Below are 16,182 nucleotides of genomic sequence, written 5' to 3' on the forward strand. Positions count from 1 at the left end.
TGGCACTGCCCTGGGACATGGGGCTGGCACTGCTACCCCAGGGTACTTGGGGCTGGCAATGACATCACCAAGCCCCAGTCCCCTGTGCCAGGGGTCCCAGCGAGCCCCACGCCCCCTGGCACAGGCCAGGATGGGGCTTACCCCACCCCGGCAGCCACCTCCGCCCACGTCACCCCGGCCCCGGCCCCCAGCAGGACAGCCGCGGCCCCCGGGCACTGCGGTGACAAGGGGGTAGCTGCGCCAGCCCTCTACAGGGCGTGGGAGCCGGGGACCTCGGGGCTCAGGTTCTCCTCGGGGGTGTTGACCCAGGCGCTCCCTGCCACCCCCCAGCTCCCAGGGCGGGAGGTGGAGAGGGGGCTGCCGGGCAGCGAGGGGGAGGCCGCCAGCCGCAGGTTGAGCTTGGCGATGAGTGGCTTCCCCACGCTCACCGACCGCCTCTCCTCCACGAAGTCGTCCATGCCGCGGTAGCGGTACTGCAGGCAGACGGTGAACACCAGCTCCTGCTGTGGGGGCACCGGCGGCATGGGCACCTGTCCTGGGCCACGGCTGTGGCCGTGCTGTACTCCCGGCACTGGCCCCCTGCCCGGTGCGGCTCTTACCCGAAGTTTCTGCAAGCCACAGAGGCGGCTGTAGAGGCAGCAGGAGGGGCAGCCGAGGCTCCAGGCGGGTGCCAGCGGGCTGCCCACCTCCTCTGGGCTCTCCTTGTTGGTGCACTTGAGGTCCACGTCCAGCTCCTGCCACGGACAGCATCCAGCCGTGGAAACCACCGTGGGTCCCCCCACCCTATTCCCCAGCATTGCCCCAGTGTGGGCTTCGGCAACCCACTCCCACCTCAGGTATGTCAGTGAGCTTGGCCTCACACTTGGTGATGTCCCCAGGAGTGGCCACCACGCGGGTGTAGATGATCATGATGTTGGAGAACTCGGCGGCGAAGCCCAGCTGGACGGTGACGCCGCAGTCGAAGTGGAGGTGCTGGCTCTCCGGCAAGACTGGGAGGGGGGACAGTGAGCACGGGGCTGGGACCTGCACGTGCTCAGAGACAGAACTGCACCCATGGGTGAGGTGACCACCAGGGTCACCCCGGCGCGGGGATGCCGACATGATGTTCCTTCTACCAGGCTGGCAGCTCTGCGTTGGCGGTTTCTCTCCCCCGGGGTGGGAGAAGCCCAGCAAGGTGCTGCCGCGCCTCCTCTCCATGCAAATCAGCACCGTCCCCTTCCCCAGGTGCCAGCTCCGGATGGGGTGGCCACGACCCTCACCATGAGCCTTGGCCCACTGCAGGTTCCTGGCGGAGGACTCGTCCCGGCCCGGAGGGCGGATGGGGTCCGTCAGAGCTCGTCTCTCTGAGAGGTTGCTGCGGAGCTCCAGCGCCTGCCGGCCCCGTGTGATCTCCAGAGTGCCCATGTCTGCGGAGGGGACGGGGGGTCGGTGGGGGCCGCTGCGGGGCCGCTGTCCCCTGCTGCTCCCCACTCACCCTCGGCCACCTTGTCCAGCAGCACTGTGATCTTTTCATCCTCCAGCAGCCAGCGCTTGAGGAAGGTGACGAAGATGCCGTTGGAGAGCTCGCCCTCGCTCAGCTCGTAGGCTTCAGCGTCTGCGCACCTGCAGGGCCGGGGCAGCGGTCGGCTCCGTCACGGGCTCAGATAACTCCCCTGGGAACCAGCCCCCCGCGGGGTGACACCCCTGGGGAAGCAGAGACAGGTGCCCACCGCTCCACCCGCCCCCATCGACCCATCCGGCCACTGTGCCGGGGAGAGGTGGGAGCTGCGCCTGGATGCTGGATGCTTAAAGCATCTCAGCCCAAATCCCTGTGCTCCGGAGCAGCCTCGGGGCTTAATCCCCTCGGGTGCTGCCTGAAGCTGAGCCGCACCGTGGGCATCTCCCTGCCCTGTAAGGGACCAGGGGCTGCCACTCGCCCACCACCTCCGGCATCGACTGGGGGGAGTGACACTGCCAATATGGGGTGGGAGGACATGGGTGCAAATGGGGCTGAGCCAGGGCGGGGGGCTGAGCCCCGGCCCTGCTTGGGCCAGGGAGGGAAATGCAGCCCCACTGCCCAAGCCAGGGAGCGGTGGGGAGGGGACCCACGTGGCGTAGCCGAAGACGATGTTGGCCGTGACCTGCAGCGCTCCAACCTGCGGGATGACGTCGTCGTTGAGGTTCCTGTGAAAGAAGTGCTGCTGGGCAGAGCTGGGGGCCCCCACCCCCCCAAAACCCACCCCAAGGCACCTCAGACACCGGGGGCTGCCCCATGTCCCCCTGCCCACCCATTGTGGCGTCGGCGGGCTCAGCTGGGGCGGGGATGCTTTGGGGCATCCAAAGCATCACTTTGTCAAGCCCCGCTCTGCTCCCCCGGGAATCAGCACCCACGGCCTCCCCTGTGCCGGGACCTCCCGGTGTGGCATCTTGTCGCCAGGCTGGTGGCCGGGGCCGTGTCACCTCTTGCGGCACATGTCGAGCAGGAAGACGTTGAGGCCGGTGCGGCGCTGCTGCATGCTCCGCAGCACCCGCTGCACGCACAGGCAGTGGGCTGAGGTGTAGGAGCTGGGCGCGTCGATGGGCACCATGAAGCTGTTGCCGAAATTTTCATAGCCGTGCCCAGCGTAGTAGAGCAAACCTGCCGGGAGCAGCGGAGAGCAGATGACATCCCTTGCCCTGCTGGTGCCTGCTTCTTGCCCAGCCGCCCCCCAAGACCCCGCCAGCACAAAACCCCCCAGCTCCCCCCCGCTGGAGCCGCCCTGGCGGGTGCCGCCGCACCATAAACACCCTGGTCGAGGAGGAGGAGGAACTCTTCGACAGCCATCTGCATCTCGGCCTTGCACAGGTCCAGCAGCGAGACCACCTTGAAGTCGAGCTGGCGGAGGAGGGCGCTGAGGGCGTGCACGTCCACCATGGGTGCCTTCAGCTGCTTGTGGTGCAGGTAGTGCATGTTGCCAATCAGCAGGGCCACTTTGTCGGTGGCTGCCAGGACGAGAGAGGGAGGCGCTGGGGACGGAGCAGGACGCTCCTGCTGTCCCCGCTGACTTCAGCCCGGAGGTGACACGCTGTTGTGGCCAGCAGCGCTGTCCCTGCGTACCAGGGTGCCCTGTGGGCGTCCCTGCCTCGCTGGTCCGCTCTTCCCAGCGTGCCGTACCCAACGCACCCCTGGCCGAGCAGAGCCTCACGGGGTGACACTGGGGACAGTCACAGCCCCACAGGGCCACCAACCCCTCCTGCGCAGGCTCTTACCGTACAGCTGGCTGGGGCTGCCGTGCTCCGGGGAGCCTGGGAGGAGAGAAGCGCTGTGCCACAGCCCTGCAGCGCCTGGGGAGCGCGGCGGGCAGAGCAGCGGGGACCTGCCCGCTCTGCCCCCACCTACCTCCATCCCCCTCCTGCCAGGAGCCTCCGGAGGCAAAGAGCCGTGGGCCTGCGGCAAAGGGGGGAGTCAGGGAGCCCTGTGCGTGGCAGCATCTGCCGGCGCAGGCTGAAGCCCCCCAGAACCACAGGGCAGCCATGGGAGGGCTTCATGGGGGAGCAGAGCAGAGCCAGGACACCTCATGTGGCGGCGGGGGCCACGGAGGTTTGCCTGGGGCCCTCACCGATCTCCACGTCCACTTCCTGGCTCCACACCTCGTGGAAGAGGTTGAACACAAGGCAGGAGTAGCTGCCCCGCTCAGCTGTTGTCACCAGCTTCACCTGCCGGCAGCACGGAGTGGGCAGCTGGGGTGGCGTGCCGTGCCGCGCCGTGCCGCGCCGGGGGTCCTGCCATACCTGGAGCCGGGGTGCCTGCGCGCCTTCCACGGGGCATCGGTTCCTGAACCACTGGTACTGCGGCGGGGGGTTGCCAGCGGCTCTGCACTCCAGCACCAGCGTGTCGCCCTCGGCCAGATGGCACGGCTGCGGCTGCCGCAGGATCTGCAGCCCCACTATGGTTGGGCAGTAACCGCTAACTGGGGAGGGGACGGGGCAGCAAATCCAGCACCCAGCCACAGCAGGGCTCCGCCAAGCTGCCCCCAGACCCCAGGTCCCTCACCTGCAGGTCCTGGCACCCACAGGTGGCATGAGCCAGTGGGCACGAGGAGGACACAGGGCATTCGGCACCGTCACCCCAGCAAGCCCAGAGACCCTCGCGGCTGAGCCAGGGTGCGACACGGCAAGTGATGCCCTACGGGAGCCACCCCACTCCCGATGGGGTGAGTAACGACCTACGGGAGCCACCCTGGTCTCGACGGGACAAGTGGTGCCCCACGGGTGCCAGCCCGGGGATGCAGATCTCGGGGCCCACCTGAGCTGGGGCTGCTGCTCTTCTCCACCTGGACGCGGGCCCACCTGGAGAAGGCAAAGGCGGTCCCGCAGTTCACCCGGCAGATGTACCACTCGGGCTGGCCTGGCGGGGTGGCCGTGTCAATCACCAGCTCCGGGGCTGTGGCACCAAACACCTACGAGACATGACGGGGCCAAGGTGTCAGGGGCTCCTTCCCACCCGTCTGGGTGCCCTGGCCATGGACGCGGCTCGGGGGCCCTGCTCTGTGTGGCACGGCAGGACCTCACCTCCTGCTTCCCGCAGAACCACTGGTACGCGAGCCCCGGGGGGCCGGTCGCCCAGCAGGTCAGGGACACCCGCGTCCCCTCCGTCACCACCTGTGACTCCGGCTGCACCGTGATGCGGATCATGTCCTGGACTGTGGGAGAGGAGAGACCAGCCTGGGCTGGCTGAGACCCTCGTCCCACACCGTCCCACACCATCCCACCACATCCAGTCCCATCCTGGCCATCATAACCTCCCACACCCACCCACAACAGCCTGTCCTCTCCTATCCCACCCCATCCTATCACACCATGTCCCACCCCTCTGTCCTGTCCCACCCATCTCATCCTACCTTGTCCCATTCAGTGCCATCCTACCCACCCCATCTCATCCAGTCCCATCATATCCCACCCCACTCTGCTCCACCGTCTCCCATCCCACCTTGTCCCATCATACACTGTCCCACCCTGTTCCATCCCATCCTTTCTTGTCCCATCACAACCTGTCCCACCACATTCCATCGCCTGCTCCCCCATCCCATCACACCACATCTCATCCTTTCTCACCCTCCTGCACCCACCCCACCCTGCCCAGGGCCCCGCTCCCCAGAGCAAGACCACCAGCAGGAAGAGCTGCTCTTCATCTCCCCCTGCTTTCCTTCTGCTGAGCCCTCTCCAGGCCCCGTGGGACGCCGCTGCCCATCCCTACCGGCGCTGCTGAGGACCTGGCAGGCCTGCGAGTGCCCCATCCTCTCCAGGCAGCCCTGCAGGTACTTGAGGGTGCAGTCACGCTCAGCCAGGAGCTGCAGCAGGCACTGCGTGGGGCTGCCGCGGGGCTCCAGCACCTTCAGCGAGCACATCTCCAGCTCCTCTGCGCTGCAAGGCACCCGCAGCACTCAGCACCGCAGCCCACCTCCCCCCTGGGGAGGACAGGGACCCCTGCCGGGGGACTCAGCAGCGCCCACAGCCCAGGCTGTGGCCACAACGGTGTGGCTGGGGGACCCGCGTGCCCCTCGCTCAGCCCATGGCAGGGCTGTGCCCATGTGCATTTTGCCACCCAGTGGGGGACAGACCCCCGGAGATGGCCCCCCCTCCCCTTACCTGCACTTGAAGCGTTTCTCTGCCCCGGCCACCTCGGCCAGCTTGCGCCAGCCCTGGCTGACATTATCCAGGAGCTCGCAGAGCCGGGCCACCACCTCCTCGCCCAGTGAGCCGATGGACATGCTCCAGTCCCCCATCCCGTCCCAGCCCCTGTCTGGGGACGCAGAGGGCACAACCGTCAGTGGGTGATGGTGTGACAGGCACCTGTGCCCCACCGGACACCGCCAGGCGCTGCTCTGGCCAGGCACAGGGTGGCTCAGGAGGGAGAGCACCAGCACGAGCTTGCCAGACTTGGGTCACCTCCCCACGGGAGCTCAGGAGGGCTTTGGCATCCCCGGGGAGGTGCTGGGAGCTGGCCAGGCAGCACTGCTGGATCTGTCTGCCGGCAGCCAGCCAGCAATGACACAAGTTCCCCCTCCATGCCTGGAGGACAAGAGCCGTGACAGTGGCACAGGGGACCCCGCTCACCCCCTGCCCTTGGGCGAAGAGCCCAGCCCCAGGACAGGGATCTTCATGGGATGGAGGTGGAAAGAGGGGATGTCCCCTGTCACCTTCTCTGTCACTTCAGGGGACACAGAGAACAGGGCCCATCACAGAGGGCTGAGCCCAGTGACCCCTCTCCTTCTGGCAGACACCCCAGTGGGCTGGCAGCAGCCCCCTCACCAGGCCCCTGGGTGGTGGCTCCAGAGCCAGCATGAGCCCTGTTGGGCCACGACAAGGAGCCCACAGAGGGGGTTAGGGGAGGGGACAGAGGACTCCAAGACGGAGGGCAGGGACTCAGGTGCCCCCTCTGCTCACCTGCTGCTGGATTTGAGGGGCTGGGGTGGCAAGGGGAGCGCAAGCTGCAGAACGGGCACAGCAGAAACAGGGCACTCACCGCTGGATACAGCCTGGCCTGAGCCCCGTCAGCTCCGAGGGTACACACTGAGGCCCACGCAGAGGAAATGACGGTTCAACCCAAAATCTCGCCCAGCCCCGCTGCACCACAGCACGGCACTTCTGCTTTCCTCCGCCTCTTCCTGTGCCATGGCGTGTGGGCACTGCAGCTGCCAGCCCAGTCTCCCCACAGCCCCCCGGGGGAGCAGGGCATGGCCCCTGGCCCCGGCCCCTGCCGCAGGGCACTGGGGATGCTGCTGGGCCGGACAGTGGCTCCATCTCCCCTTCCTTGCTGCAGGAGGACCTTGCAGAAGGTCCTTGCAGGGAAGACTCTGCCTTCATCACACAGCCCAGCCAAGCCAGTGGATCCCAGTGTCCCAGCAGCGGCTGCCCCTTCGCTACCGCAGGAGGAAGCAAGAGTACGGCATGGGGCTGGCACAGCGAGGATCCACTGTCCCCCCCCTCACCTCGCCTGCTGCCCCCGCAGCACTGCCCATGCCTGGCCCCTGTCCTCCCACCCCCGGGGAGCACAAGCTGCTCAGCCCCCCAAAGCCCCCTCAGGGGACACAGCGACACCAGTGGAGTCATTCCCCACCCCAAACACACCATATGCCACCCCGTAAGGGCCCTTAAGCCCCAGCCATTGCAGTGCAGATTGTGACAGAGCACCAAGCAGGACCTGTTTGGTGGCACAGCCTCCCTCTATGAGCAAAAAGTCAAGCTTCTCTTTTAGCAAATACACTGAGAATTTGTGGCCTGTATTGCCTCAGCTCCTCACCAGCCCCTGGCACGAGGCAGGACCCGCACCGAGCTTGCCAAGGACCTGGGTTTGCCACAGCCTCTGTAACAGGCATAAGCCTCACCAGAGATTTATTATTAGTTTATAGCAAGAAGAAGAGACCGAAAGCAGAGCTGGTCCCAGCACCACTCATGCTGGCACTCAGGGCAGCCCTCAGACCCCGAGCTCTGCAGCGCCTACAGCTTCTTGCCCTTCTTCAGCCTGTTGCGGTGCCACGTGTTGTACTTCCGCAGACGCCTCCAATACTCAATCGAGTTGGGGTCCAGCTCCTCCAGCTTCTTGGGCGGCCCAAGGTGGATCTTAAAGAGCCTGGGGGCGAATGCAGAGGATGTGAGGCTGTGGCAGGGAGTGCAAAGGGACAAGCACGAGTCGCAGCGATGGAGGTGTATGACCAGGATGTGCAGACCCCTCACCTACCACATACACAGTGCAGCCTGCTCTTCTCCCCTTGCCCTCGGGGAAGGTCTCTGGGCTGCAGAGCGGCAGTTTTCCTCCTCCCAGAACAGTTCCCTGTCTCTCCTACACTCATCTGTGCCTCTGGGATGGCACCTCTGTCGGGGTGGGCACCCCAGGAGGGACCCCCCTTCTGCACACAGCAAGGGGAGCTGGGCACCACTTACCAGTCAGGGTACTCAGAGTCGGGCTTCAGGGCCACCTCCGGGCCGTCCTTGAAGTAATTGACCCCCATGGCGTAGGTGGTGAGCATGATGGGGTCCGTGCACACCTCCGGCCCCTTCAGCCCCTCCTTCGGCACGTTCTTGCCCTTGGACTTCATAGCTGCAGGGACAAGTGCATGGTCAAGACAGGGGATGTGACAGGGAGACAGAGATGCAGGTGAGGAAAGGACGGCCACAAAAATGATCAGAGGGCTGGAACAGCTCTGCTGTGAGGACAGGCTGGGAGAGTTGGGGTTGTTCAGTCTGAAGAAGGCTCCGGGAAGGCCTTACTGCAGCCTGCCAGCACTGAAAGGGGCTGGTAAGAAAGACTGGGACAGACTTTTTAGCAGGGCCTGTTGTGATAGGACAAGGGATAACGGTTTTAAACTAAAAGAGGGCAGATTTTGACTAGATCTAAGGAAGAAACTTTTGACAATGAGGGTGATGAAACCCTGGTCCAGGTTGCCCAGAGAGGTGGTCGATGCCTCATCCCTGGAAACATTCCAGGTCAGGTTGGACAGGGCTCTGAGCAACCTGCTCTAGTTGAAGATGCCCCTGCTCATGGCAAGGGATTGGACTAAATGATCTTGAAAGATCCCTTCCGACCCAAGGATTCTGTGATTCTCTGCCGGAGGCTCAGTCAGGGCAGGAGACAAGCGCGGGGGAGGAACACGGCCACCGCGGGCTGCAGCAGCACTGGGGCCGGGAACGCGGGCCGGGGCAGGGGACGCGGCACGGGGGGGCGCGGGGCGTGAAGAAGGCAGCTGGGGCAAGGGACGCAGGGCTGGGGGCAAGGGACACGGGGCGAAGCCCCGGGAGGAGGGGACGAGGCTGCCACTGGGGAGGGCCCGGGGACAAGGCCGGGGGGTCGCGGGACACGGGGCCGAAGGCGGGGGGTGAGGGACGCGGAACCGGCCCCGGGGCAGGGGGCACGGGCGGCGGCACGGGCCGGAGCCGCGGGACGAGGCTCACCCGGCTTCTTGGCGTAGCCGCGGGCCGGGCCGGGCAGGGCCACCCGCGCCACCCGCAGCAGCACCCGGGCAGCCATGCTGGCGCGCCGCGGGGCACGCCGGGAAGGGGCGGCCGCGGCCGGACCGCGCATGCGCGGCGGCGGCGCGCGGAAGCGGCCGCGGCGGTACCGCCTGTTACCCGGGCGGCGGCGCCGGCAGCGAGTGGATCCGCACGGCCCGGGCGGCCGCCAGCGGGGCGAGCCGGTGCCGGCAGCGCTGGCCCTGGCCCCCCGGACCACTCCCCAAGGCCTTTTCCCCGCCCAGGGCGACCTCTCCCGCGCTGCGCGCCGGAGCGACGCCATGGAGAGCAGCGTGGGCTTCCAGGCGGGCGCGCCCTCCGCCCCTGCTCTCGGCAGTGACGGGGCCCCGGAGCCGCCGGCCATGGACATGGAGGAAGGGCCTGCGGTGCGGCCTGACGCCCCTGAGCTCCGTGTGGGTGACGGGCAGCCGGAGGGGTCCCCATTCATCGCCCTGCTTCCGGGCTGCGGCTCCGGGCAGGATCTGCCCGTCCCCGAGGGTCAGCGGAGGGGTCTGGGGCCCAGCTCGAGGCCTGCTTCAGCCTCGGACCTCAAAGGAGGCGGGGGCGGACAAACTGAGCTTTGCCGGGACTTAGGAAGAGAGATGGAAGAGGAGGCTGTGACTGCAGGGCTGCAGGGCTCTGCTGACTGGAAACCCGGGGCTGGAAGCACCCCTCGGGACACAGGACACCCGCAGGCCCCCAGCAGCAGTGACCCAACAGGCATGGAGCTGGATGAGGCCTCCGAGGTCAGCGCCCGCCTAGGCAGGACCAAGGATGCAGATGATGAACCCTCGGAGATCCAAGGCCTGCTGGCCCAGCTCGAGACCCTCGACCCCAGCCTCTGCGACCACACACCCACCTCAGAGTGGGGCCCACTGCCTTCCTCGAGGACTGGCACAGCCCCTCTGGTGGGCAAGCAGGCCCGGCCGAGCTACGGGGAGTGCCAGGGCAAGTGTCGGCCCTGCCCGCTGCACGTGGCCACGGGCCAGGGCCTGGAGACACGGCCCTGCTGTGTCCAGCACTCGGCCTGCTCCCGGCCCTGCCACGGCCTGCTGTTTGCTGAGGCTGACCGGGAGGACTTGCTGAGCCTCTTGTGCTGCGAGGGTGGGCTGCCCGAGGCCAGCACCGAGATGCCCTTGGCCCGCTCTGACATCCTGGCTGAGACCAACCTGGAGATGCTGCAGGCTTGGGAGGAACCAGATGCTGTGGAGAAGCATGAAGGGCTGGGGAGGCTGGAGAGCTCAGAGGAAGGACCTTCCTGTGGCTGGCGTTATGGAGAGGGGCTCTGTGAGGTCGACTCCGCCTGCGAGAGCAATCGGGAGGGTTCCGTGGAGCTGGCCTGGGTGGCCCTGCCTCCTGCTCCAGCCCCAGAGGCAGAGCAGCCACTCCAAGGCAGCGTGACCGTGAGTGCATTGTGCACAGGCTGTGGCAGCGCCGTGGCAAGCCAGGACGTGCCTCGGCTCTGCTCCCTTGTGGGATTTTGGGTGGGGGTAAAGGGGAGCCAGGGATGTTTTCTCCTCAGGTCTTACAGGGCCTCATGCTGCTGGGGTGCCAGTACAAGACCCTTGGTACTGGCTTTGGCTCCTGCTGCCCTGAATGCAGGGGGCTATTTGCAAGACTGTCTGATCTGTACAAGCCCCAGGGAAGAGGCTGGTGGGTCCAAACAACCCTCCAGCCCCAGGACCCTGCACCGCCCCACCAGCCTCAGAATGCTCTGCCCTCACTGTCCCAGTGCTCCAGGGGCAGCCTGAATCCCTGGGATCCCAACCAGAGCCTCACCTGCTCTCTTGTTGCTTTGCAGAACAGGGAACCCCCATCCTCCTGCCCGGCCTTCAAAGAGGGTGAGTTGCTTCTATGTTTGAGCAGCAAAAGCACCCAGGAGTCCTGACCCACCGCCTCCTGCTCTGACCCCGAATGTGGGGTGGCCAGGGGCCCCAGCCAGGGAGGGAGCGCCCTGCTCTGCACACACAGGCTGGGAACATGGCTGCAGACTCCGGGTTGGCTTGTTCAATCACAGCTTGCCCTTCACTGAGCAGATGGGGGTGCTTCAGGGATCAGGGAGGTGGGATGCTCAGGCTTGGGAATGGAGAAGGGATGCCACGGTGTGCCCGAGGGAAGGGGGAAGCAGCCCTGCAGTCAGAGTTGATCCCCTGTTGATGCCACAAGCCGATCTCTGTGTGTAGGAATGCAGCTAACAGGCAGTAGGAGTTGGTACCCCCAGTTTTCAGAGGTGGGGGGACCAGCCCTGGCTTAGTCCCTTCTGATGCTTCAGTTCCAGGCCCTTGCGACCCAGAGGATCTGCTGGATGGTGTGATTTTTGGGGCAAAGTACCTGGGCTCCACGCAGCTAGTCTCAGAGAGGAACCCCCCAACCAGCGTCCGCATGGCACAAGCCCAGGAGGCAGTGGACAGGATCAAGGTGCAGGAGGGTTAGGGGGGCATGACTGCCACCAGCCTGGCCCCTTGTGGGCGTGGGGCAGTGCTCAGGCCCTGCCCAGCAGGACCTCCTGGCTGTGGGGCAGGGACCCAGAGAAGTCCTTGCCAGCAGCAGTGACCTCTCCTGGGCACTTTGTTCTGCAGGCACCAGAGGGGGAGTCCCAGCCCATGACAGAGGTGGATCTGTTTGTCTCCACACAGAGGATCAAGGTGCTCACAGCTGATACGCAGGTAAGAGGGGGAACAGGAGCATCGACATGGCCTTGGGGACTGCTGAAACCTTCTTGTTTGGCCTTGGGATCTCTGCTTTGTGTGCATGCTGGTGGGGTCGTGCCCAAGGATGGCTTATGGGCCAGGACACGTGTCTGGGAGGAGACATGGCATTCTGCAGCCATCCCATGTAGATGTGTTGTGTCCCTCGGCTGTCTGCATGGCTGGACAAGGTTTCTCATGCAAACTGTGCCTAACGGGAGCTGCTGGGTTCCCAGACCAAGATCCAGGCAACCTAGGCATCAAATTTCCGTAGCTCTTTGCCTCGGGATTAGTTTCCACTTTATAGTAAGAGGAAAGAGCTGTCTTGTGCCCTGGCAGCACCCAGAGACGTGGATGAGTCGTTGACTGAAGGAGCTGTTTGTACCTTTTAGTGTAGACATGGTTTCTGCCCAGTGTGTGCCAGGCATTTGAGCTGCATCCCAGCGTGGTGGCATCTGAACACAAACCCTTCCTGCTTGTGGTGGTGCCTGGCTGGCTCGCAGGCTGCCCACAGGGCACATCGGGCTGGGGAGGGCTGAACGTCTCTGCCCGTGTCCCCCTTGCCAGGAGGCCATGATGGATCACTCCCTCCAGACCATCTCCTACATCGCTGACATCGGCTCCCTCGTGGTGCTCATGGCGCGCCGGAAACTGCCTCAGCGGTCGGAGGTGGCAGAGGAGAAGCGGCTCTACAAGATGATCTGCCACGTCTTCCACTCAGCCGATGTGAGCCAACACACAAGTCCCTTGGGAGGGCAGGGTGGCATTGGGGTCCCGGGCCCCATCTTGCTGTGAGGGCGGGGTGCTCTGGGTCTCTGTGCTGGGGGCTCCTGCCAAGGACAGAGTGGGGGAAGGAGCCCAGCCTGAGCACCTCTGCTACATAGAGGGGCCCAGCGAGAAAAGCGGGGAGGATTGGCACCGTAAAGGGGCCTATTCAGGCAAGGAAGGAGCAGGATGTCCTGGAGCTCCCAGGGCACAGTGCCTGTGCTGGGCATGGCAGGGTGCTGGCAGCTGTTGGCTCCAGTTTGGCCATGAGACCGTAGGGCCTGAGCCATACGCACAAACAGCCCCTCTCTTTCGCCAGGCCCAGATCATCGCTCAGGCCATCGGGCAGGCGTTCGGCGTGGCCTACCAGCGCTTCCTGGAGGCCAACAGCATCAACCCAAGTGAGCTGAGCCCTCGCCAGTACAGCCGTGCCCTCGAGGACCAGGAGCAATACAATGCAGAGCTGTCCCACTTCTCCCGGCAGGAGAACTGCAAGGATGTAAGAGCTGCTTTGGAGGGGTGGGAACAGTGTGGGGTACCCACTGGCACCTCTGTGTCATCCCCTCCACAGCTCCCTAAGCAGCTGAGGTCCTCCCTACAAAACTGGGTCCCATCCCAGCTGGCTGTGAGCCCAGGACACCCATACCAGGGGTGGGACACATGCCCCATGACTCTGGTGACCATAACCCACCTGTGCCCCCCTACCCCCAGGTCTGCATCCGGAAGCAGAAGGGGGAGATCCTGGGCATCGCCATCGTGGAATCGGGCTGGGGCTCCATCCTGCCCACAGTGGTCATTGCCAACCTGATGCACGGGGGCCCCGCGGAGAGGTCGGGCGAGCTGAGCATTGGCGATCGCCTCATGTCTGTCAACGGGACGAGCCTGGTGGGGCTGCCCCTCACCACCTGCCAGAGCATCATCCGGGTGAGCCAGGGCTGCACCTGGGGTGGCCTCCTGCCCCCACCCTGGCAGGAGGGCAAGCGCTGCAGAGATGGGCACAGGTCTGAACACGTCTGGGAGGGTCTGTAATGCTGGGGTCCCCCACGATGCTCCCGGCTTGGGGGCAGGTGGGTGATAGGAGACAGAGGGGCAGGAGTGTGGGCAGCCATACCTGTCCTGTGGGCTGTGACCATCCCTGCTCTAGTGCCTGGGAGGAAGGGATGTGACAAGGCAGGGACAAAGCTGGGGATTAAACTTGCTGTGGCAGGGTGCAGCCAGCGCCCTGCCTGAGGAGGAGGGTGGCTGAGGAGACAGGCACCTGTCCTGGATGGAACCTGTTGCATCTCCTACCTCCAGGGGAGGAAGGAGCTGAAATCAAGGACAGTGTGGCCTCAGGGGCAGAGTGGGATGTCTTGGACTGTATTTATAAGTTCTTCTCCCTGAATTTGAGCATGGCAGTATCCCTGTGTGTGCCTCAGTTTCCCCATTGAAAACAGGTTGCTAATCCTCAGCCCTCCTGTGAGCAACATGGCTGCATCACCCCTCTCAACCACATCGAATAACTCTCCAAAGTCTGACAAAGCCCCATCCCGTCTTCCAGGAGCTGAAGCACCAGACAGAGGTGATGCTGAATATCGTGCACTGTCCCCCTGTCACCACGGCTGTCATCCGGCGCCCCGACTCCAAGTACCAGCTGGGCTTCTGTGTTGAGAACGGTGTGGTGAGTGTCCACGGGGACAGGATCGGAGCCAGGCTGGGGTCAGCTGAGGGCTTCAGCCACCCGTCTGGCAGATGGACACACTTCTGGCTGTGTCCGTATGGACAAGCGCACAGCTCCAGTGCTCCTTGAGCCTGCCCTGGTTTCACAGGGCTCTGCTGTGCCACAGCAAAAGGCTCTTTGTAGCTCTCTTGCAGCACTGGTGGTTGGATCCATCTTCCTGGTACTCCTTAGCTGTTTGGTTTTGGGGTAGCGTTTTCTTCCTGGCTTTCTTGGTGTGACCCGAGTGATATTTGTTGCTGTCCCCAGTGCCCCAGCCACTCCATGCTCCACAGTGGCTGCGTTGGAAAGGCAGAGAGGAGCATTTCCAAGACCAGTGGGCATTGATGGGGTGGGTGGGTGGTGGAGGGAGTGGCATGGCTGCATTGTGCAGCGACCAACACTCCCCACAGTGAGACGCGGTTACCCTACAGGCGCGCAGGAGCTGGTGCCCCAGGGAGAAGCTCTGGCTCTGCAGCCCAGGCTTGATGGGAGCACGAGGGTTCAGTGGGTGGAGGCGGGGAGCTCAGCTCTTTGTCAGCCCACGGGTTGCCCTTGCCCCACACACAGCTCAGCATATTGCTCTGGTGGCAGCAATGCAGAGGGACTTCCCTGCCCTTCCTGCATGCCCATGGACTGGAGAAGACAGCACCCAAGTCCAGAGCTCTTGCCGGGAGCGTGCAGGGACAAGAGTGTTCGAGGGGGCGATTGCGCATGGCCTTGGGCTGTGGGCACAGCTCTGATCTTACCAGCGCTCCCTGCTCCCTAGATCTGCAGCCTAATGCGCGGGGGCATCGCAGAGAGAGGTGGCATCCGCGTGGGGCACCGCATCATTGAGATCAACGGGCAGAGTGTGGTGGCAACGCCCCATGAGAAGATCATCCAGATCCTCACACAGGCAGTCAGTGAGGTGAGGTGGGCCCAGGCTGGGTGATGGCCGGGGCCCCATGCCCTGAGGCAGCTGTGGCTGCACACAGAGCAGACTGGGCTCAGGGCTTTGCCCCAGCACCCACCAGTCTGGGGTTTGGCATCTCCCAGCTGATCTGTGCGTCTCTGCCTAGGTCCACATCAAGACCATGCCGGCCTCCACGTACCGCTTACTGACCGGGCAGGAGCAGCCTATCTTCCTCTGAGCCACCGGCCGTGCCCGGCTGTCGCTGCACATGCCTGGGGCCAGGCAGGAGCGAGCTCAGGGCCGCAAGGGCAGGACAGGCTCTGCCTCCTGCCCCAGTGCCCTCATCGGAGCCCTCTGGTCCCCAGCAGGGCCTAATCCTGCACCTCTTCTGTTTTACTCAGGACACAGGGGGAGGCTCTGGGAGCCTGATACCCAGCTTAAGCAGTGTCAGGGCCTATGGTGCTGCGGTTTGGGCACCTCATCCCCCTCCATTCACCCCTCCCTGCCTCACGGTGCCTGCATGGTGCCTCTCCCGCTGCCTCACAGGGTCCCTCAACTAGGCCTGATGCTGGCCGGAGGAGAGGGGATCCCACGTGATAGGTCACCCCATCCAGTCACTACAGACAGTGCTTTTACACTCACCGACGGTGCCTTTCCCCTGTGGGGATGGTGCTGGAAGCACAGCTCCAGGGCTCGCCCTAGCACAGCCCCAGAGCAGCGCTGACGTTGCGCACCAGTGCGTGGGTGCACACTGGCATCCCCAAGGCAGGGCCGGCAGCTTCCAGACTGAGCCTTAAGGGCAGCAGCACCCTTGGTACCTGCTCCTCCTCCCTGGCTTCGCCAGAGGCCTGTCAGGAGTGCAAATGAACTCCCCGTTAGACCTGTTGCACCGGGCTGGAAAGCTACCTCTGCTTTTCCCCGGTGCTGCCTTTAACCGCTCTGCACGCACAGCCTGGCCCCAGGGCACTGGGTCACAGCCCTCAGGGCTGTTCCTCAGCGCAGCGAAAGGGAACACGGCACTGTGCAGTCCCACATCCGGGGGAGCTTGGGGTCACGAGTCCCAAGGACCAGCCCCTGGTGAGGTGTCTTTTCATGAGTGGGTCTCTGGGCCTCTATGGCTGAGGCAGTGCTGACCTGACTTTGCCTGTTTTCCTTGTAAAAATAAAAGTTTT

The 16,182-nt window shown here is 64.6% G+C and overlaps 3 protein-coding genes across 3 annotated transcripts; 1 reads left to right on the forward strand and 2 right to left on the reverse strand.

Moving 5' to 3' along the window:
• Nucleotides 1-248: 248 nt before the first annotated feature.
• Nucleotides 249-5,744, reverse strand: LOC309413646 (mucosa-associated lymphoid tissue lymphoma translocation protein 1-like; the record flags this gene model as incomplete). The annotated part of the gene is made up of 16 exons (XM_082010835.1): nt 249-503; nt 600-734; nt 832-989; nt 1,260-1,406; nt 1,475-1,602; nt 2,089-2,163; nt 2,440-2,617; nt 2,758-2,961; nt 3,229-3,264; nt 3,359-3,406; nt 3,579-3,675; nt 3,751-3,929; nt 4,265-4,418; nt 4,531-4,661; nt 5,216-5,382; nt 5,608-5,744. 16 exons carry the CDS (start codon nt 5,742-5,744, stop codon nt 249-251), a joined length of 2,229 nt encoding a protein of 742 aa, XP_081866961.1.
• Nucleotides 5,745-7,352: 1,608 nt separating this feature from the next.
• On the reverse strand, nt 7,353-8,986 carry MRPL54 (mitochondrial ribosomal protein L54; the record flags this gene model as incomplete). The annotated part of the gene is made up of 3 exons (XM_082010958.1): nt 7,353-7,591; nt 7,903-8,059; nt 8,911-8,986. The coding sequence occupies 3 exons, from the start codon at nt 8,984-8,986 to the stop codon at nt 7,459-7,461; spliced, it is 366 nt and encodes a 121-aa protein (XP_081867084.1). The 3' UTR covers nt 7,353-7,458.
• A 238-nt stretch (nt 8,987-9,224) lies between these two features.
• On the forward strand, nt 9,225-15,248 carry APBA3 (amyloid beta precursor protein binding family A member 3; the record flags this gene model as incomplete). Its single annotated transcript, XM_082011004.1, has 10 exons — nt 9,225-10,370; nt 10,769-10,808; nt 11,240-11,385; nt 11,547-11,633; nt 12,222-12,380; nt 12,739-12,918; nt 13,131-13,343; nt 13,960-14,079; nt 14,885-15,025; nt 15,177-15,248. The coding sequence occupies exons 1-10, from the start codon at nt 9,249-9,251 to the stop codon at nt 15,246-15,248; spliced, it is 2,280 nt and encodes a 759-aa protein (XP_081867130.1). The 5' UTR covers nt 9,225-9,248.
• Between the last annotated feature and the right edge of the window lie 934 nt (nt 15,249-16,182).

Source organism: Phaethon aethereus (assembly GCF_964289735.1).
Source record: "Phaethon aethereus genome assembly, chromosome: 26".
NCBI lineage: Eukaryota > Metazoa > Chordata > Aves > Phaethontiformes > Phaethontidae > Phaethon > Phaethon aethereus.